The sequence below is a fragment of the Pan troglodytes genome, chromosome 6, assembly GCF_028858775.2.
Source record: "Pan troglodytes isolate AG18354 chromosome 6, NHGRI_mPanTro3-v2.0_pri, whole genome shotgun sequence".
Classification (NCBI taxonomy): domain Eukaryota; kingdom Metazoa; phylum Chordata; class Mammalia; order Primates; family Hominidae; genus Pan; species Pan troglodytes.
In genome coordinates this window covers 158,537,218-158,558,759 of record NC_072404.2, presented here as the reverse complement: position 1 = coordinate 158,558,759, position 21,542 = coordinate 158,537,218, and the positions used below count along the sequence as shown (strand labels likewise).

General features: G+C 41.8%; 2 protein-coding genes across 4 annotated transcripts in view; one reads left to right on the top strand and one right to left on the bottom strand.

Moving 5' to 3' along the window:
• The window catches only part of KEL (Kell metallo-endopeptidase), a 350,942-nt gene that overhangs the window by 137,424 nt on the left and 191,976 nt on the right, over positions 1-21,542 (top strand). The gene's annotated exons all lie outside the window — the stretch shown is intronic.
• PIP (prolactin induced protein) lies at positions 10,566-18,068 on the bottom strand. Its single transcript, NM_001009170.1, is given in 4 exon segments — positions 10,566-10,690; positions 11,019-11,133; positions 14,902-15,007; positions 17,974-18,068. Coding segments are annotated over 4 exon segments (441 nt in total).

Sequence of the window (21,542 nt, the reverse complement as noted above, 5' to 3'; positions counted from 1 at the left end):
ACATGTACACGTATGTCTATTCACAATAGACTTGGAGCGAATGCAAATGAATGATATTCACAATAGACTTGGAGCCAACGCAAATCAATGATAGACTGGTTAAAGAAAATGTGGCACACATACACCATGGAATACTATGCAGCCATAAAAAAGGATGAGTTCATGTCCTTTGCAGGAACATCGATGAAGCTGGAAACCATCATTCTCAGCAAACTAACACAAGAACAGAAAACCAAACACCGCATGTTCTCACCCATAAGTGGGAGTTGAACAATGAGAACTGGACACAGGGAGGGGAACATCACACACCAGGGCCTGTCAGGGGGAGGGGGACTAAGGGACAGATAGCATGAGGAGAAATACCTAATGTAGGTGACAGGTTGATGGGTGCAGCAAACCACCATGGCATGTGTGTACCTATGTAACAAAACTGCACATTCTGCATATGTACCCCGTGTGTGTGTGTGTGTGTGTATGTGTGTGTATATATATAGCCAGTTCTTGTGTGATGGTAAGTCTCTCAATTTTGAGAGAGATCACAATGACCACATCCCTGAAGCTTCTGTTACATCTGCCACAGCCTGTTGAGCTGGGTCTCCTAGGTTCATCCTCATCGCTGCATGGGCTGGTTGGGGCGAGTAGGGGTGGGTGGGAACATGGTTCCAATAGAAGTCTCTGAGCATTGTCACTCAGTCTAATCCATCTTTTTTTTTTTTTTTTTTTTTTTTTTTTTTTTTTTTTTAGCTTTCATTTTAGATACAGGGATATATGAGCAGATTTGTTACATGGGTATTTTGCATCCAGGTAGTGAGCATAGTACCCAATAGGTAGTTTTTTGACCCATTCCTCCCTTTTGCCCTCCCTCCCTCTAGCAGTCTGCATTGTCTGTTTTCTTGTTTATGTCCATGGGTGCTCAATGTTTAGCTACTACTTATAATTGAGAACAGGCACTATTTGGTTTTCTGTTCTTTCATTAATTTGCTTAGAATTATGGTCTCCAGTTCCATCCACACTGCAGCAAAGAAAATGATTTTATTTTTTATGGCTGCATAGTATTCCATGGTGTCTATGTGCCACATTTTCTTTATCCAATCCACCATCAATGGGCGCTTAGTTGATTCCATGTCTTTAATATTGTGAATAGCATGGTGGTGAACATATCAAGTGGCCATTTGGTGTAATGGTCTATTTTCCTTTGGGTATGTACCCAGTAATGGGATTGCTGGGTTGAATGGTGGCTCAATTTTAAGTTCTTTGAGAAATCTTCAAACTGCTTTTCAAAGTGGCTGAACCAATTTACATTCCCATGAAAAGTGTGTAAGCATTCCCTTTTCTCTGCAGCTTCACTAGCTTCTGTTATTTTTTGACTTTTTAGTAGTAGCCATTCTTACTGGTGTAAGATGGTATCTCATTGTGGTTTTGATTTGTGTTTCTCTGTCCATCTTTGTTTTCATCCCCATTTGGATTGCTTTCCTCTCATTTCTTTTTTTTTCCTCTTCCTAATCTCCCCACTGCTACCCTCCCCTCATGAATTAAAGACTCCTGACCCTATGGTTAAAAGCCTCCACTAATTCATCTTTTTCATAACACAATTTCTTCAACTTCAAAATGGAATTGATAACATGTACATTCCTAACAGAGTTGTTCTGAGGTTGAAGGCTAATGTACACAAAATCATGTGTAGGTGAAGCATTTGGCAAGATGTTAAACTGTTTCACATATAATCAGTAATGACGACCAACATTCTTTATTGTGATATTTCTCTTCTCTTTCCCACCAACCTTCCCTCCAATTCTTCACTTACCTCCACATATTTATGCCTATTGTTATTTGTAACCATGAGTGTTAGCAAAAATATTTCCTCTGGCTTTACAGATTCAGGGATTGTCATGCTCAGAAAAATTATGTTCTGTCTGTATATGCCAAAAGAAGGAGAAACCCAAAGTCAGGGAAAGTGTAGGACAGGGGTGTCCCAGGAGGGAGAATGGAAGCAGGAGGACAGAGGGAACAGAGGGGTTCAGGGAGTGAGGAGGCACATAAGTCAATGCTGTCACTCATAAGGATCCTCTATGCATGACTTGTGCCTGTGGGCTCTGTGTGTCCAGCCAAGATGCCCCTATCTGATAGGAAGGGGAAATGGAGGCCAGAGGAAAAGAGGTCATATTCCTGGTGGACTGATGAGGGCAGGGAGCCAGACTGAGGGGCTGCTTTTCCTTCATCATGGATACTCAGTTGAATCTCCACCATGTTGTTTGAAGCAGGAAGTGATCCGGTTGCATGGTCTACTTTAGCCTGAGATTCTCCTTTTGATTTTTCTTATGGAATCATCCCCAAATCCATGAAAGTTCATTTTCTTATACTGGTATAACTAGTAGAAGGACAAGAAATTCTATGAGTCTGATAAACATATCACACCAATGAATTAAAGTTTAACATAATGATCAACATAGTTCAACTTTGTCCAACTCACTAAGTAGAGGGGAAACTAAGTAGAAGTTTAGTCAACCTAAACCCAGCACACACACATTTTGTGTTACTCCATATATCCACCCCCACATCCTCTTTGCTTCTCTTCTCCTTAGAGAAACATCCAGGCTTGGCAAGAACCCCTTCTTCACCAAAATCTCCATGGCTCCATTTCCATCTGCTAGATACTCCTTTCTCCACATTCTGTCTACTACACGTCCATGTCTCCTAAGGACCTGCTGGCTTCTTTCTGGATCTTAGTACTTTGCTCTTGCCAAGGGACAGAGTCCCATTTCAATGTTCTCCTTTCCACTTAAGGAACTGGGATCTGTCATTTCTTTTCCTCCGTTTTGGCAAATCAGTATAGACCTGGAGACCAGCTGTGTTGCATTTATGCAAGGAGATGTTGCATTTAGGAACAAATCCAGGAGAAGGTGGAGTCCAGGAGCATGTTTCTACTTTTTCCTTACTTAGAGAAACCTGCTCAGGTCTTGTAGGTCCCAGCCCCAGTGTATGACACAGATCTTAATGAGATAGAGAGCACTGTTTCCAATGAGACCAATTGTATGAGTTAGTGGTCAGCACAACCTTGTAACCCCAGTAAAGACCAGGGCCATGGCCCCTCTCTTGCAGCTCAGGCATCTTATCCAAAGCTTATCCCACAGGTATTGATTAAGCCCACATCTCTGCCCATGCTTTTCGTTTAGGAGAAAAGGATGCCAATGATAAACTTAGGATAGAAAAATGAATTAAAATACAAGTAGTAATAAGACATGAATGCAGTAACCCCCACAATAGGATCTGAATAGGAAAAGAGTGAGACTAAGAGACATATTTAGTGAGAATACCCAGAATGTGTCCCCTTTGGAGTGGTAAAATAATCCCTAGGGGCACAATATTGATTTCTGGGTTGGGAGATGTGTCCCCGTTGGAAGATTTTCTGCAACAAGGAGAAAGTGGTGGCTTACAATTCTTCCTGAGCTATGCCGGTCCCCAGCCTCAGGCAGAGAACCAGGAGCAGGGCAACAAGACGGGGCTTGAACAGAATCTGAAGAGCATGCATGCTGGAGAAATTTGATGCCCAGAGAACTGTGCACCCAGGCACCCAAATTATTCTTCATAACTACAGCAAGAGAACATTGTGACATTTGGGCAGGCCACTCAACCAAAATCATCAGACCTTGAAACTTCCCTAATTACCACCATGAATTTTTTTCTTGGAGAAATGTCAACATTCAGCTGGAATTTTACATTGGAATGGAATGAGGAAATAATTAGTTCAGTTGTTTTCCCTTGTTTGCCAATATCAGATTAGAACGTTGCTGGAACAGCAGGTTGGATTCTGCCTTAACTTTTCTAAACAGCATCTTTTTCACTTCTATTTTCCAATACTTGCTCTGGGTCTGTAGGATCTATGAAATGTATATTCTTATCTTTTTGTCCTCTAGATGACATGGTGTCTTATCTTTCTACCAATGCCAGTTACTTCAACTCTAAATTTTACTCTAGTTGAGTGAATGACTTGACACTAATGTTCCTACTCAGCCCTCCTGGTTTGCATCTTCAGGTACAATGAGTCTTCTGTAAGAAATGATAGCCCTCTATAGGGTATAGAGTATGTTTCATGAGAATTCAAGCCTCAGAAATAGGAAAAAATCAGATGAGAAGAGGGTAGACCAGATATTTTTGGTATCTATTTCTTAAGATACTGTCAGTAAGCAAGACCTTTCTGTGTATTGGCCCCTCTAAGGGGGCTTGGGTTTAAATTATATGTGTGGGAGCTGCAATCCTGAAGCTTCTTAGGAAAGGTTCTGTTGTCCCAGGTCTCCATTTTTCTAGCTTTGGTTACTGCTCAGCCTGCTTCCACTTGCTGGAAATTCAGATGTTGGGGCAGTTGTCAGACTCGATCTTTGAAGGACCCTGTGATCATCTCTAGTCATCTGCAGGAGAACATGTGGTCTTAAGAACGTCTTAGAAAGCTAAGATGACTAGAGAACCCATGGAATTGCCCACCTAACATCCAAGTGGGAGAACCATATCAGATGGCGAGGTGAAGTCCAAGGGTGGATGAGTTGCGACAGCTGTGCTCTTACCCCTGTAGAGTCTTTCCAGAGAACTAGAGTGCTGAAACTAACAAAGTCCTTGAGATGCGTTAGGGTGACAGCAAGACCAGGGAGGCCTGCTTCCATCCATTCATTTTGAATTTTCTACAAGATTCACCATGCATTGAGAGGGCCAGCTCCCAAATACCAGGTGCTATGCAGCAGGTCTTCTCTTACTTGGATTACTCTGCTATTTATCCCTATGTTTTTCAAACTCATTAAACTAATTTCTCTTCTCCTTTCCTCCCTCCCTTCCTTCCATTCATTTATTACTTATTCAAAAATATTATTATTATTATTTTTGAGACGAAGTCATGCTCTGTCACCTGGGCTGGAGTGCACTGCTGTGCCTGCCACCACGCCTGGCTAATATTTGTTTTTTTAGTAGAGACGGGGTTTCACCATCTTGGCCAGGCTGGTCTCAAACTCCGGACCTGGTGATCCACTCGCCCCAGCCTCGCAAAGTGCTGGGATTACAGGCGTGAGCCACCATGCCCAACCTAGTATTTCTTTACATCAGTGTACAGTTATACAATAAATACTATTATGTTCTTTAATTTCCATCACAAAATTTATCATATAATGTTCTATGACTCACTAGTTTCATTTGACACTGTGATTGAAGAAATTTCAATTTAGTACCTCAGAGTGCCTTCAATCTTTTTAAAATGTGTATTTATTTGGTTGTGTATATGAACCAGAATTAATTTAAGCAGTTTTTAAATTACATTCTTATAAATTACATTCTTATAAATTATGCAAGGAATGAAGAAAAAAATGTGAAAACTACTGAATTCACATATTATATGAGTTAAAGTAAATAATTTAAGTACAGAATTTTCTTGAAGGTTCTTAATATTTAAATATATTTTTATCTGTATTTTCACTGACATAAACTCCAGATCAGCAGGGTTTTTTTCCAGCCCTTTGAGGATATCATCCTATTTTTTTCTGGCTCACATTGTTTCTCTTTTTCAAGTCAGCTATCACTCTTATTGCTACCATTTGAAAATAAAATGGTGCACGTGATATGATGTGTTAAACGTAATTTTCTTTGCATTTATCCTGGTTCAAGTTCAAGTTCTTTCTATATTTGTGGTTTGATGTCTTTTGTCAGTTTAGGAAAATTCTAAGTCATTATATCTTCCAATATTACTTCTTTTCCAATCATTGTCGCCTCTCCTTTTGAGAAGCTTATTGCAAGTCTTTTATCTCCCTTCCAATTATCCCGTATGTCTCTAACTCTATTTTCTGTGTTATTCATCTTTCTTTTCTTTGTAATTAACTGTGTAGTTCACTCCTTGGCTTTGTCTGAGTTGCTATTAAAAACCGTTTATTGGGTTCTTAATTGCAGTTATTGTGTTTTTCAGTTTTAGCATTTCTCATTAATTTTTGGGTTAACTTTATTTTTTATAAAATCAAATAATGAAATAATGTATAGAGGACTACTACTTGAAAAATAGAAGTCATCTATGCCTTAATTCTATCAGATGATCACAGTAATTAATTTCTTACAAATCCTTCCAGAAGTTTCCCATATATCTATTTCTCGAGTAATTGACCATTCGCCCAGAAATGAAAGTCATCACTAGTTATCTCTCCTTATGATTCTACAATAGTCATTGATTCATTCAATATTCTTTGCTTCATCTCTATCACTTTTATGTCTTGGATGAATAAAAATTAAGGTTTTCTCTCTCCTAGTAACTGTTTTATATTTGAGGTTTTTTATTTGTTTTCCTTTTTCCTGTATTTTGGTGTGTTTTTTTTGTTTTTTTTCTGTTTTTTTTTTGTTGTTTTTTTTTGACAGGGGATCACTCTGTAGCCCAGGCTGGAGTGCAGTGGCATGAGCTTGGCTTCCTGCAACCTCCGCCTCCTGGGTTCAAGCGATTCTCCTGCCTCAGCCTCCCAAGTAGCTGGGACTACAGGTGTGCGCCACCATGCCCAGCTAATTTTTGTATTTTTAGTAGAGACGGGGTTTCACTATGTTGGCCAGGCTGGTCTCGAATTCCTGACCTAAAATGATCCTCCCTCCTCGGCCTCCCAAAGTGCTGGGATTACAGGTGTGAGCCACCGTGCCCGGCACTGACATTGTTTTTTGTTTATCCTAAACTCCTCAGTCTTCTTTCCAGGCCTCTCCATATACAGATACTATTTAATGTTGCTCCCAACAAATGTAAACACATTTTATTATAGGAGTTACTTTGGAAAAACTTGATTTCTTTCATAAATATTCCCTGTCACACGCACTCAGTAAACTTTCCCCTGAAATGGAAAATGTCTGGCTGAGAGCTATAGGAAGCAAATGATAATACAGGGTGAAACTAGCTGTTACCAATTCTGTAGCAGGACTATCAACCTTATAAAATTTAACTCATTATGATGTATTTCTCAGCCTTAATTAATTCACATAATTAAACAAAGCATTTATTGGGCAACTGTTATATTTGCAGAGCATTTGAAGGCTTTACATGTTATTCTAAAAGGATGAAAACATATTGACCAGGCAATCATGGCAGGCATAGTCTCTTATTTGGAACAAGGAAGAGTCAAAGTGCCCAAAGTTGTTGTTGTTGTTTTTCCACAACCTCCTGAGTAGCTAGAACTTCAAGTGTGTGCCACTATACCTGGCTGAATTTGTTATTTTTTTACTAGTTTTTTCTTTAATTTTTGTTTTTCTTTATTTCTTCTAAAAAAAAAAAACCCAGAATGCATGTGCAGAACGTGCAGGTTTGCTACATAGGTATGCGTGTGCCATGGTGCTTTGCTGCACCTATTGACGTGTCCTCTAAGTTCTCTCCCCTCACTGAACCTATTGACCCATCCCATAAGTTCCCCATCTAATATGGTAGCCACTGGCTACATGTAGCCATTGAGTTTCAGAAATGAGGCTAGCCTGACTTAGGTGTTTTGTAAGTATAAAGCACCCAACAGATTTCAAAGACTTACTAAGAATAAACGAATGTAAACTATTTCATTAACAATTTAAAAAATATTAATTAGATCTTATAAATGAATTTAGGATATATTCAGCTAAATAAAATATGTTATTAACTTAATTTCACCTGTTTCCCTTTTCTTTTTATTTAAATGTGGCTATCAAAATTACACATGTAGCTTAAAATATATTTCAATGAATATTTCTACTGAACAGTCTACTCTAGGTAATCAAAAATTCTAGGCTGAGCATGGGTGGCTCATGCTTGTAATCCCAGCACTTTGGGAGGTAGAAGCAGGAGGATCACTTGAGGACAGGAGTTTGAGACCACCCTAGGCAACATAGTGAGGCTCCCCCTGCCCAATCTCTACAAAAAGTTTTTTAAAAAATTAGCCAGGTGGGGTGGTGCTTGCCTGTAGTCTCAGCTACTCTGGAGGCTGAGGTGTGAGGATCACTTGAGCCCAGGAGGTTGTGGCTGCAGTGAGCAGTTATCACACCACTGCACTGCAGCCTGGGTCAAAGGGTGAGACACTGTCTCAAAAAACAAAACAAAACAAAACAAAATCTGGGTGGATATAGGTGTTCACATAATTCATAGAGGAAATAAAATTTGCAATTTTGAAATGCTTTCTGGTAGACACTTTGCAGGGGCCTAAAGGAGACTGTTGGGAAGTATGTGCAAGTAGTATAGAAGTTAGGAGCATGGGCTGGGTGTGCTGGCTCACGCCTGTAATCCCAGCTCTTTGGGAGGCCGAGGTGGACGGATCACGAGGTCAGGAGATCGAGACCAACCTGGCTAACACGGTGAAACCCCGTCTCTACTAAAAATACAAAAAATTAGCCAGGCGTAGTGGCAGGCACCTGTAGTCCCAGCTACTCGGGAGGCTGAGGCAGGAGAATGGCGTGAACCTGGGAGGCGGAGCTTGCAGTGAGCCGAGATCGCGCCACTGCACTCCAGTCTGGGTGACAGTGCAAGACTCCGTCTCAAAAAAAAAAAAAAAAACAAAAATAAAAAGAAGTTAGGAGCATGTCTCTCCAGGCTACCTGTGTGGTTCGAATCTTGGCTCTGTCACTTGCTGGCTATGTGCAAATTAATTACCTTCTCTTATCTCAGTTTTCCCATAAATAAAGGTAAGAATAACATGTACATGTTTATTTTCTATTGCCTGGGAACAATATAAGCATTTTAAGAACAGGATAAAAAATTCCTGATTTACTTATGTAAAACCAAGTGCTGAAAGCAGGTAATGGCACATGTAGGTATTTGATAAATATTTATTGAGTGAATAAATATTTAATGTCTGTTATTGTTTTAAATAGGGCATGTGATAAAGCATGTAAATAAAATTATTCACATTTTTGGTACCTGTTAAGCATATAATCAATTGATATGGACAGGAGACAGAGAAATACTGGGTAGAAGAGGGCTGTTCCCTGGCAAAGGCCCCACCCTCAAACCTGGAAACCTGCGGCCCTAAATGAGGACAGGCATTCCTGTTTTTGCGCCAAAAAAATTGCCTTTTGGCCTGCCATGCCCCCATCTGGTATCCATATAAACCCTGAACCCCAGGCTCCAGAAGGAGATGAGCAGATGAGGAGACAAATGGCAGAATAGCGCAGCAGAGAAGGAGAGAAGGGAAGGAGTGTCTGAATGTAAGGAGGAGTTCGGCTGGGGATGGACGGAGAATCAGCCACTGGACAGTCAAACTCCAGGGGAAGATCATCTTCCTACTCCATTCCCTGGCCGGCTCCCCATCCATCCCACTGAGAGCCACCTCCACCACCCAATAAAACCCTGCATTCACCATCCTTCCAGTTCATGTGTGACCCGATTCTTCCGGGATGCTGGACAAGAACTTGGGATGCAGAAAGCTGTCACAGTAGCCCTCTGCCTTTGCAAAAAGGCAGAGGGTCCACTGAGCTGGTTAACACTTAAACTGTCCGTAGACAGCAAGGCTAAAAGAGCGCACTTTAACACACGCCCACTTGCCCTCCTGCACCTGTCCGTCTGCGTGCTCCTCCTCCTCTAAGGGGTTTGAGCAGCTGAACAGATGAGTGACACCCCTGTTGCATGTTCTGCGAGGGAGGTCAGGTAACTCTCCTGTTTCACAATGTTACAATCCTAATTAATATAAAAAATGATCTTTTCCAATGACTGTATTTTCCGCCCTGGATTTTGATTCTCATTTAGGATCACTGGCCTAGGGGATATGGTCCCACTTTCTTGCCCAGATTCACTCGGCCTCTCCTGATTTTGCTCCTGTCCTCTTGCCAGATCTGCTTCTAACTCTTCCATGTATACTTAATCCTGCCCAATATGAAAGTGTTTACCTGCCCTGAGCAAGCCACTGTTTCATGCTTTGGGCTCTTGGTGCCTGCGTCCTATCTACTAGAATGCCCTCTGCCCACTTTGTGCACCTGATCCTTGCTCATATTCCACTTCTATGAGCTGGCCCTCTGGGATGAAGCCCCTCAGGGCTCCCTCTGCCCCTTTACTCCTCTATTATGCCTGAGCTCCTCAGGCAGAGCTGCACAGGACCCTGATATCCCTGAGTGTCACAATCCATTGAAAACAAGCAACAGAATAGCATAGAATGCTACTGCTCATTTAGGGGGCCATGGACTCCATCCCTGACTCTGCTGCATGCAACAGGACTCCTGTCTTCTGGGATCTGAGCTGTTGCTGGAGGGCAGTGGGATGGAGAGAGGTCAAGCAACAGGGAGACTTGGTGCCTGCCCTGGCTCTGCCACTCCTGTGCCATGAACTTTAGGGCCACTGCTTTTCCTCTCTGTGAGCGTAGCTCCTCTTCCCAGTTTCTTCTTCTCTCCCTCTTCATACCAATGGGCAGTGAGAACCCGTACAATCTCCTCAGTAAAGGTTCTTTGAAAGACAAATGTTCTAGAAATTTCAGGTAATCTGGGGTTCTTCAGGAGCAGATTTTGGAGATACAACGGAACATGGAGAAGCATGTTAAGAAGTTTATTTTATAGACCACAGCAGAAATTCCAGCCAAGTTTCCTTAGAGGAAATCACCTGGGTGTGGCAGACAGGGCTTCCATTATTCTACCTTTAGGATTTCAGTAGTATAAAACCGGTTGTTTTTGATGGGGATTACAGCATCATCATCAGGGCAGATGCCTAATTCCTGAATAACATCAACGACGGCTGCAATTTGCACAGTTCCTGAAAAAGACAGGGACGGAGATCATCTCTCAGACACCCTGGCCATGTCCTGTCTTTTCTACTCATATCAGGCATCTGCCCCCTGGGGTTCAGTTTCCCCAAATCCTTTGCAAATTTGTCTCCTGTATCAACTTTTTGCACTCAATGCCTCTGTCTTAGAACCTGGGTGCCTTCCCCATCTGCTCTCCCCATGCTCTTCCCTCCCTCCCTTCTGTCCTTCTGCCCTGAGGTCCTGGTCCTGCTCGGTTCGCAGCCATGTTTCTGTTTATAGTTTCTCCTCCCTGGTGGCTGGTGGGTAGTTCCCTCCTTGGACAACTTCTGTACTTACTGTTGGTGTAAAAGTCCCAGTAGAAGGTTTTTGGATTGTCGTCACATAGGCAGGCAGTATACTTATAGTTAAATGCACCTTGTAGAGGGATGCTGCTAATGAGGTAAGTTTTAACCTGGTGAGGAGAAGGTGGGAGGGGGAATTCATTGTTATTTTGGGGAATGGGTAAGGGAGGGAAAAATAGGAGAGGGAGAAGCCGGAGGAGAAGAGTGGGGGTGGAGGTGGGCCCAGGGCAAGGGGGAGTCTACTGTTGTAGTATCATTTCAGGAGCCAAAGTCTAGGTCAGAAGGTTTTCCCTTCCAATGCCCTCAAACTCCGGCCTTAGCAGTGTGGAGAAGCTCAGGAGGAGATAGGGATGCAAGTGAATCCACAGGGCAAGGAGAACTCATCCAGGGCAGCTGTCCAGCTGGGGAGCAGGCTTGCCTTAGTCACCAGCCAGAGGTTTCAGGAATCGACCTGCAATCACGTTTACTCTGAGACCTGGTGAGACAGCAGCCTGGCCACTTGCGTGTAGGAGCCAATGTCAGGCCTTGTTGTCAGAGCTGTGACCAAGCCCCATCTGTGCTCCTCTCTGACTTGGTGACCTTTGGTGATGAGAGTTAGGCCTCTCACTCTCACTTTCCTCAGGTATGAGGTGGAAACAATTAACTACCAAACCTGGCTGTTAGATAAGCAAATAACATCTTGAATGTAAATTTCTTTTTAACTTGGGTGCTTTGCAATTCAAGATCCCAGATTATTGTATATATAAATTTCAGTGGAGTCAGAAGATTTTGTCCAGTTAACGTTTAACACAGCAGTTTTATCCTGGGGTCCATAGACCCAGAGGGATCTGTGGATAGCATTCAGTGAGTCTGTGGACTCAGGCAGGGGAAAAATATGCATCTTTATTACTAACCTCTAATTGAAATTCAGCATTCCTTCAGTTATGAATGTCATCAAGGAACCACAGTGCCATTAGCAGTATGTGTGATTTTATCACAAGGAGAAACGTAGATATGTACATATCATTGCACAGATCCAGAGGTCCGTAATACAGCCTGAATGCACTACCTTGAATGTATGGCAGTTATCAGACTGGCTCATGGTCACGACTGAGGCGCAGTGCCGTTCTGCCCACCTCCTGCAGCTTGCTCAGCTACCTGGCAACTCAGCATCAAGTAGCCGTTCAGACCCAAACAGTAAATTCAGGTGTTCTCACCCTTGGAGTTTTACTCAGAATGCCTTGGAGAATCCTGGCGTTTCTTTGGAGAAGACTACCTGTGCCTTGCTTCCCTTTTTTTTTTTTTTAAGAGACAGAGTCTCACTCTGTTGCCCAGGCTGGAGTGCAACGGTGCGAACGCGGCTCACTGCAACCTCCGCCTCCCAGGTTCAAGTGATTCTTCTGCCTCAGCCTCCTGAGTAGCTGGGATTACAGGTGCGTGCTACCAGCCCTGGCTAATTTTTGTATTTTTAGTAGAGACGGGGTTTCACCATGTTGGCCAAGCTGGTCTCGAACTCCTGACCTCAGGTGATCTGCCCACTTTGGCCTCCCAAAGTGCTGGGATTACAGGCACAAGCCACTGTGCCCGGCCTTGTTTACCTTTCTGTTACATTAGCAACAACATATCGTCATGAATCAGAATTTACACCACTTGTACAATAAAAGATCAGAATCCATTGCATGCCTAGCATGGCACGTGGGACGTGTTGCCAAAGACCAGTGCAGTTTAATGTACTTCTTCAAGCTAAGTAACAACATCCATCACACAGATAATGTGTTCATAGAATAAAATTCAACTCTTCTATATTTTAAATGTATTGCTTTCCCAGCTAATGTGTGCATAAAGAAACACATACCTTACTGCATCACAAATTTATTTTTTACAAGTTAGTCACTGTTACTCAATGTGGTAGTTTCTCTCTGTAATCCAATGCACTTTATGCATTTAGAAGCAATTTTCTGATAAATGTTTCATAAACTTCATGAAACCAACGAAATGGCCTGTAGCACAAAAATGTTTAAGCATTGTTTTTGCCACAAGTTTCCTTCAGCTTTAAAGGATTATGCAATCTTTATATTCAAATATACGATTGTAGGTATATTCTATTCTAATTCTAAAATAAATAAATATGAGTCTAAACCTCACTTTTTCAAAAATTCAGTTACAGAAAACATTATAAATGATAAAAAATGAGGATTAGATGGTAAGAATTTTACAGTTATATAAATATATTTTAATAAAAATTTAAAAATAGTTATACTTTGAAAAATGAAGCCACAAATAAAAATTTATTGACTAGAAATTTCCTTCCTGTAAATTATTTCTAGTTTGCAAAGTCAGTTAGTCTAAGGATTTCTTATTCTTTTAGTTGTGCTTAGGTGGGTTTTGAAAAGATTGCTTTATTTTAGAGTACTAGCATGATTCTTAAAAGCATACTTTTATTAATCACAAAAGCACAAAATTATGTCACATGTCATTTTATTGATTCAAACATATCTTATTATACCTACCACTACCATTAACTATTACCACCAGAAACCACCATTTTCACAAAAATTTTATGTACACATTATGTACATGTTCTTATTCTCATTCTCACCTGTGTTTGTGATAAACAAAATACAAAGTTGAAAAATTATGATTCAGCCTTGCTCCTACCCCAAATTAGTGTACATGTCTCAGATTCTTGGACTGAAAATAGAAAAATTTGACAAAGCAGCTGTGATATTCTTTGCTCATTGACCAGGAATTTTTCTTTACAGGTGTGGGGATATTTCTAGAATGCAGTTGACTGAATAGCAATCTTCATGCTCTCAATGTTGTTTTACATGTAATCATTGTCCTTAAGTCTCATTTGAATTAGGAAACTTATGTTGTAAGGAAATACTTGTGCTGCCTGATAGAAGGTGTCCTTCATGAAGGGTCTGGGGAGGGAGTAGGGGAGATGGGAGATGCATGGGTCTTGGCCCTAGAACAAAGGTAGTGGGGGCAGTTTGCATGCTTGTGACACCTGAGATCAATGACTAGGAAAAGGACACACAACCAGTGTCCCAGGGAAGAGTCACTGTGGATTAATAACTGCATAAGTCTATTTGACTTCTGGCCCTTGGCAGCTAGACAGGAGGGATAATGCTCTAATCCCAAGCTGCTCAAAAATGTGATCCTTTGGGCATAGCCTTGGTGTACCTTGGGCGTCTGTTAAAACCCAGAAGTTCTAATCTCTCCCCAGACCTGCTGAATGAAACTCTGAATTTTAACAAGATCCCCGAGTGAGTTTTAGACACATTACCATTTGAAAACCTCTGACCTTGTTCAGAGATTGGACTTCTGAACTTGGGGAAAAGGAGGAGATGATTACGAGCTCCTTGTCAGGGTGGGGAGGCTGGAACAAGAGTCCACTTCTGGTGACCCAGAGCAAAGGAGCAGAAGAAGGCAAGAGGACAGTAGAGTCATTCAGTGCTTACTGGAGAGGAGGAGTCATATCCTGCATGTCCTCTTCTGCCCACCCACCTCAACCTATGGTGTGGAGTTGCTGCTTTCTCTTCTGAGACCTCCCCTCCCTCCATCCTAAACTAAACATGCTCAGGACCTTGGAAGGACTCTAACCGCTTCTCTACTAGCTCTTACACTTTTTTCTTTTTCCCTCTTTCTCACTTCCTATTCCTTCTTCCTTTCCTTCTTATTTATCTTAGACTTCTCTGGATTCGAATTTCTTCATCTGGAAAATGAGAAGTCATCTGTCCCAAGCTCCCACAGTTATTCTGAGTCTCAAGTAGCATAACATAAGTGAGAATGTTTCATTAAGTACACTGTACATTATTAAAGTGAGAGATTAAATTATGTTTATAATCAAGGAGTTGAATTATCTTTTGAAGTCACGCCCCCAGTCATCTACTTACCACCATGCATTCTTTCAATTCTGTTTGAACTGCAAGCACTGCAGTGACTTCGTCATTTGGACGTACTGACTTGGGGATGTCAAAATTATGTATTATGATCTTCCGACTGATTGTGGGAAGAGAGAAACAGAACACCAAGATCAGAGACCAATCTTTGAGTGAGGGGGGAGCCATGAACAGGTCAAGGGGCACAGGATGGGCAAGGGAGGGAAATTATGGGGCTTGGATCAATTGTTCAGCATTGGAATCCCCTGGAATTTTCATGTGTTGATTGGATTGGTAACTTCACACAGATTTAATTTTGTTTAATAAAACAACTAGGGCACTTTAAGATTCCTTAAAGAACTAAAAGTAGTACTACCATTTGATCCAGCAATCCCACTACTGGGTATCTACCCAGAGGAAAAGAAGTCATTATTTAGAAAAGATACTTGCACATGCATGTTTATAGTAGCACAATTCACAATTGCAAAATCTTGGAACCAACCCAAATGCCCATCAATGAACGAGCATCTTCTTCCCTTCCATTGACCAAAAACAAGTTTTTAAAAAGAAAAAATGTACAATACCACATGCCACTTCCTGATAACATCCTACAGGCTCTGGTGGTTGTCTACTGAGTAGGAGGGCTCAAGTCATTATTAGGAGAAAATTTTCTAGCAACAGAATCACATTAAACCAGCAAACCTCTTGATTAGGGAAATGCAAATCAAAACCACAATGCGATACCACCTTACTCCTGCAAGAATGGCCATAATCAAAAAATCATAAAACAGTAGATGTTGGCGTGGATGCAGTGATCAGGGGACACTTCTATACTGCTGATGGGAATGTAAACTGCTACAACCACTATGGAAAACAGTGTGGAGATTCCTTAAAGAACTAAAAATAGAACCACCATTTGATCCAGCAATCCCACTACTGGGTATCTACCCAGAGGAAAAGAAGTCATTATTCAAAAAAGATACTTGCACACACATGTTTATAGCAGCACAATTCACAATTATAAAATTGTGGAACCAACCCAAATGCCCATCAATCAACGAGTGGATAAAGAAACTGTGATATATATATATATATATATATATATATATATATGATGGAATACTACTACTCAGCCATAATAAGGAATGAATTAACAGCATTTGCAGTGACCTGTATGAGATTGGAGACTATTATTCTAAGTGAAGTAACTCAGTAATGGAAAACCAAACATCGTATGTTCTCACTGATATGTGGGAGCTAAGCTTTGAGGACTCAAAAGCATAAGAATGATACAATGGACTTTGGGGACTTGCGGGGAAGAGTGGGAGAGGGGTGAGGGCTAAAAGACTACAAATATGGTGCACTGTATACTGCTCGGGTGATGGGTGCACCAAAATCTCATCACCACTAAAGAACTTACTCATGTAACCAAATACCACTTGTACCCCAGTAACTTATGGAAAAATAAAATAAAATAATAAAAAATTAAAAAAAACCCCAGCAAACATCTCAATGCACTGGAGGTATTTGTAGGAGCATCTTTGAAGATCCTCCTTCTGTGGTCCCTAGGTAGGGTTTAGGAATTTGTATTTATTTAGCTCCTTAGGAAATTTGGACATATGGCCATGTTTGGGAACTTTAGATACTACTCTACATTTAGACCATACACTGCAATCTGAAAAGGAAAGGAAATGGAGACAAATAAAATAGTCAAATATTCTTCTTCAGTCAATGAGGACTGGGTTCGGGGCCAGGAGAGTTATTTTCTCTTCCCTAGAAACTCCGGGCTACGGACCTTTGTTATTGTGTGGGACAGAAGGGAATTGAGATTCTTAGCCCACAGTGTCTCACAGCCCCATTTTCTTGGGGCAAAGCATCTTAGAGAGATTCTATTTTTTGGTGCCAACTGCTGTAGTGCCCAGTGCACAGGAAAAGGGTATAAATACCTAAGCAACTTCAAAATCTCTCCCATTTGTATATGAGTTTCAGATTGATAGGATGACCAGCTTAGTTCGAGTGACTAACCATCTCAGTTTACCCAGGACTGAGGTCTTTTCCAGAATGGGTTGTGGAGGTGGCGGGGGAGGGCAGAGTTGCAATGCTACAACCAGGAAAGTCCTGGGCAAATCAGGATGGATGGTTGATAACCTAATTAGCATAGCTTATTTGAATACCTTGCTGCCCTTCAGGGCTAAGTGGACTGTCATCTGGCGGGAATGGGGTGGGATCTGAACCTGTCCCCATGCAGGGTTTCTTGGGACACTTGCCTCCATTACATTAGCTTGTCAAAACCCTGAACAGTTTCCTCCAGGACAGGATATCTGACCATGCCATAGAGAGTACCTCCAAGATCACAACCCAGAAACCCAGCATTATAAACCCTACTGCTATAGAGAAAACTCCCTAGATTGGGTATCGCTGCTTTCTCCCAGACCCTTGGCTCCATTTTCTACTTTATTTTACTTGCTCCAATTTTTCTGCTTCCTTCACACATGTGTTCTCAATAAGTTGACTTCTGAACCTGTGCTCTCAGGTCCCAGTATACGTGAGAGCAAGAGGTCATCATATTCATCTTCAGACTTCAGGTTAGGAAGAATGTCTAAGCTGCCTGTCTAGCTCAATCTCAGACCACAGGGCAGTGGCCAGGGCCTCTGGTCCTTTAGCCAGTCCTGCCAAAGCTGCCCTAAGCTGCCGTTGGAACTCACAGACCTGTTATGCTTCTCTTCTAGGAGGCAAGGTGTGAGAAGGTAAAGTTTACTGAGCAGAAATCTGAACAAAGGTATAAATTATGAACAAGATGTGGATCAGCATGTTAGATGAAGACTAACTACTAATTACAGCCTGTAGGTACATTTGGAGCTTTATTTCCACTGGCAATGCAGAAACACCCAGCAAAAATGTGAGAGGAGTTGGTGGGGCTTCCTAAGAGGACAAGAAGTGGAACCTGGCAGGAGATCCATGGGAGCTCCTGGGACTAGAGTTCTGGGAAGTTGAAAGAAATTCTCAGAAAGAGATATGTAATTTCCAGACTGGGAGAGGAGCCCTCCCTGCAATTATTTTTGTGGGGAAGAGAAGGGCATGGCTCACGTGTTGTCCTGAGCTTTGTTGGCCCCCAACTGCAGGCAGAGAACCAGGAGCAGGGTGGCAGGGCTGGCCCTGAACAGGAGCTGGAACAAGCGCATGCTGGAGAAAACAGAAGGCAATGTGTCCCAGAGAAGTGGTGTCCTAGGTGCCCAGCACATTTCTTATATACAGATTGATCAAGGAAGTGCAAGAGCTGCCAGGGAGATCCATGAGGTGAATCACCCATTCACCCTCCCCACTCGTGATCTTTCCTTGTTGACCCAAAGTTTGTTTTTCTAAGAAAAAATCAACACTCAGCTAGAATGTCAGCGTTTGAGAGAGGAGTCAGATTGTTCTTCCTTATTTTTTCAGCATCAGAGTTTCTCAAAATGGCTGGGACCTCAAAAGATACACCAGTTTTTCCCGAGTTTACAGATTCAGTTTTCTTTTCCCTCCTAATTTGCCTGTCTGAATTGCTATGTGTAGTCTTAGCTTCAGTCACTGCTCCCTTGGTCTCTGAAAGCAGAGAACCCAGCTGTGGTGGCAGGTTTCAGACCAGAGACATAGAACATCTTTGCTTGATCAAATTATAGTGAGTTCAAGATGCAATGCTATTCAAAACATTTCTTGGAGGGCTAGGATGATCAGGACTTCCCTAGCAGTCACTACCCATCATGAGGTGGAAGAGCTAGAGAAGACCTGAGCTGCTCTACATGATGGGGAAGTGAGTTCAAGACACTGGGTGATGTAAAGATGTTTATTGTCATTGAGTCCTTCTTAATTTCAGGTGTGGTTGCAATATACTGCAGATGCCCAAGATCCCCAGCTGCCCCACAATCCCCAAGGCAGGGTGATATTTTAATTCTAGACAATTCCTATAAATAGCTGGCACCCCCAAATCAGACTTCTTGGCACCAAAGAGCTGGCTCATTTTCTTATTGACATGGCCACTTTCTTACACTTGTCTCATGCATAAGCCACACAGGAAGAACCACAGTGGAAAGGATTCCTTCTGTGAGAATGGAGCCCACATTATGTCCAGTAGATACCCAGGTTGTAGAATTCCTCTCCTTGGGATGATGGGGAGACTTGCTCTTGCTGACACCAGCATTGTGTTATTTCTCCTTATGAAATTAAATCTGCTCCTTAACCTATGACTTACAATACTATGGGATTTGTTTCTATCATTTGCATGGCACACAGCTGCCCAGGAAGAGCCTCTCTGGCAACAGAGTGAAAATCAGAGTTCTAGGAGTTACCGCCTCTGTATGTTGCTTTAGCCAGGATTCAGAGCTAAAGTGTAAGTGTGTGCTTCTGCTTTCTGGATGTATCTCTCAAAATTGCTCTGTCTGTTTATTCAACTCCCGGATCTACTTTCTCTTTCCTTTGAATTGGACACCATTCATGTCATTGCTCACTTAAAACTTCAGCTGTTCTCATGATCACATGCTTTCTTCCCTGTTTATATCCTATCCACTCAAGAACACTGCTTGTGAGGGTCACAATGACCTTCCTTTGTAAGCCTTTTCCCACAATTAAATTGTCTTCACACCTGGTCCTTCTCACTTGCATAATTTCCATTTGAAGCACATCCTAGCTAGACTGACCAAGGCAGGCATAAGGCAGAAGAATCTAGGAAGTGTCTGCGTGGGAAAATGCAGGAAAAGTTCTTTGCTTGGCTCTTTGAAGGCATAGCCCTGTCCTTGAGGATGCAACTCCAGCACTCCCAAAAGGCAGTGTCCAGAGGAAGGCAGATGACGATGGGTTAAGAGCATCTATTGAAGGTAATGAGGCTGTTCTTCTGTGAGCTAGCAGGAAACTGCAATACCTACAACCCTTCAATGTACAGGACAATCTTTTTTTTTTGAGAAAGAATCTCACTCAGCCAGGCTGGAGTGCAGTGGCATGATCTCAGCTCACTGCAACCTCCACCTCCCGGGTTCAGGAAATTCTCATGCCTCAGCCACCCGAGTAGTGGGGATTATAGGCAGGTGCCACCATACCCAGCTAATTTTTGTATTTTTGGTAGAGATGGGGTTTCACCATGTTGGCCAGGCTGATCTTACATTCCTGACCTCAAGTGATCCACCTGCCTCGGCCTCCCAAATTGCTGGGATTACAGGTGGGAGCCACTGTGCCTGGCCTAGGACAAGTCTTATTCAGGCCATGACTGCTGTGATGGTTACTTTTATTTGTTAGCTTAGCTAGGCATGGTGCCCACTTTTTGGAAAAACAACAGTTTAGAAGTTACTGTGAAGTTGTTGTTTGTTTGTTTTAAATGTGATTAACATTTAAATCAGTAAAATTTGAGTAAAACAGATTACCTCCATAATATGGGTCAGACTCATTGGATCAGTTGAAAATCTTAAGAGAAAAGCTTGAGGTCCCTTGAGGAAGAAGATTAGGGAGAAAAAGAAACCATAATTATTATGCCATAAAGAATGAACAAGTCTGGGTTTCAGAAATCAAATAAAGGTTGATAAAATCAGATTGTAAACAACTCAGGAAGCTTACAGAAGAGAATGTGTATAGTCCCATAGGGAAAGAGTTAGAATATAGATGAGGCTTGCCACAGGCTAAGTTTGCAAAGAGAAAGATAATCTTAGTCCTGACAGGGCTCATGAGAAGAAGATAAGGAGTGGACAGAGAGGGAGTTATAGACACCAACACACATGAAGCATATGCTGTGTGCATTACACTGCTCTAAACATTTTAACATATATTAGCTCAATCTTTATTACAACCCTGTGAAGGTGGTTGCCATTTTTATTCCATTTTACAAGAGGAGAAACAGAGACCCAGGAGATAAATATCTAACCCAGACCATATAGCCAGTATATGGCAGAGTCAACTTTGCAAGCAGGTTTTGTGGAATCTGAGTTTTGATTTACAGTATCTGAGAACCTCTTTTCGAAATAGAATCCAAACTTACAAATGTAAACTACAGGTACAGGATCTTGGAGGAGGCACCCATAAGTAGGAAGCCCTGAGGCTTCATGCCATTAACTTAATGGCGAATACACCTTTGGGTGGGGCTAGAATTTCCACGCTGGCAGTCTGGCCCTGGAACATGACCCTTTAACCACTGCACTGCCTACTAGTGAGAACAAGTTGCAAAGTTAGTAACTGGCAGAGTTAGGGGTTCAAAATCAAGTAGTCTGATACCAGAGTTTATGTCCTTAAACACTTGTCTAGTCTATTTATTGATGTAGCAACAGTTTAAAGTTGAGAAAAGGAAACTCACAGAGGTTTTAATAAGTTGTTCAAGTCACAGAGCCAACAAATAACAAATGTATTGAAGTTTGGCTTGGCCATATGACTAAGCCAAACCATTGGAACCCAGATAGAAGTGAATCCGGAGTTGGCACTTAGAGTGACTACTCTATATTTCCTCTTACTTAATAAAAGCATAATTGGCACAAGACTTGTAGAAGGGCATCTAATGCATACTGAAGATGTAAGATGTAATGAGTTGTTTCTTAGAGGAGGTTATATCCAAGCAAAATCTCTCAGAGGTGAGAGAAGCTGGAGTGTGACTCTTTTCTTAGAAACTCTGTCATCTTTAGTGTCATTTCTTTCTTTCTTCCTTTTTT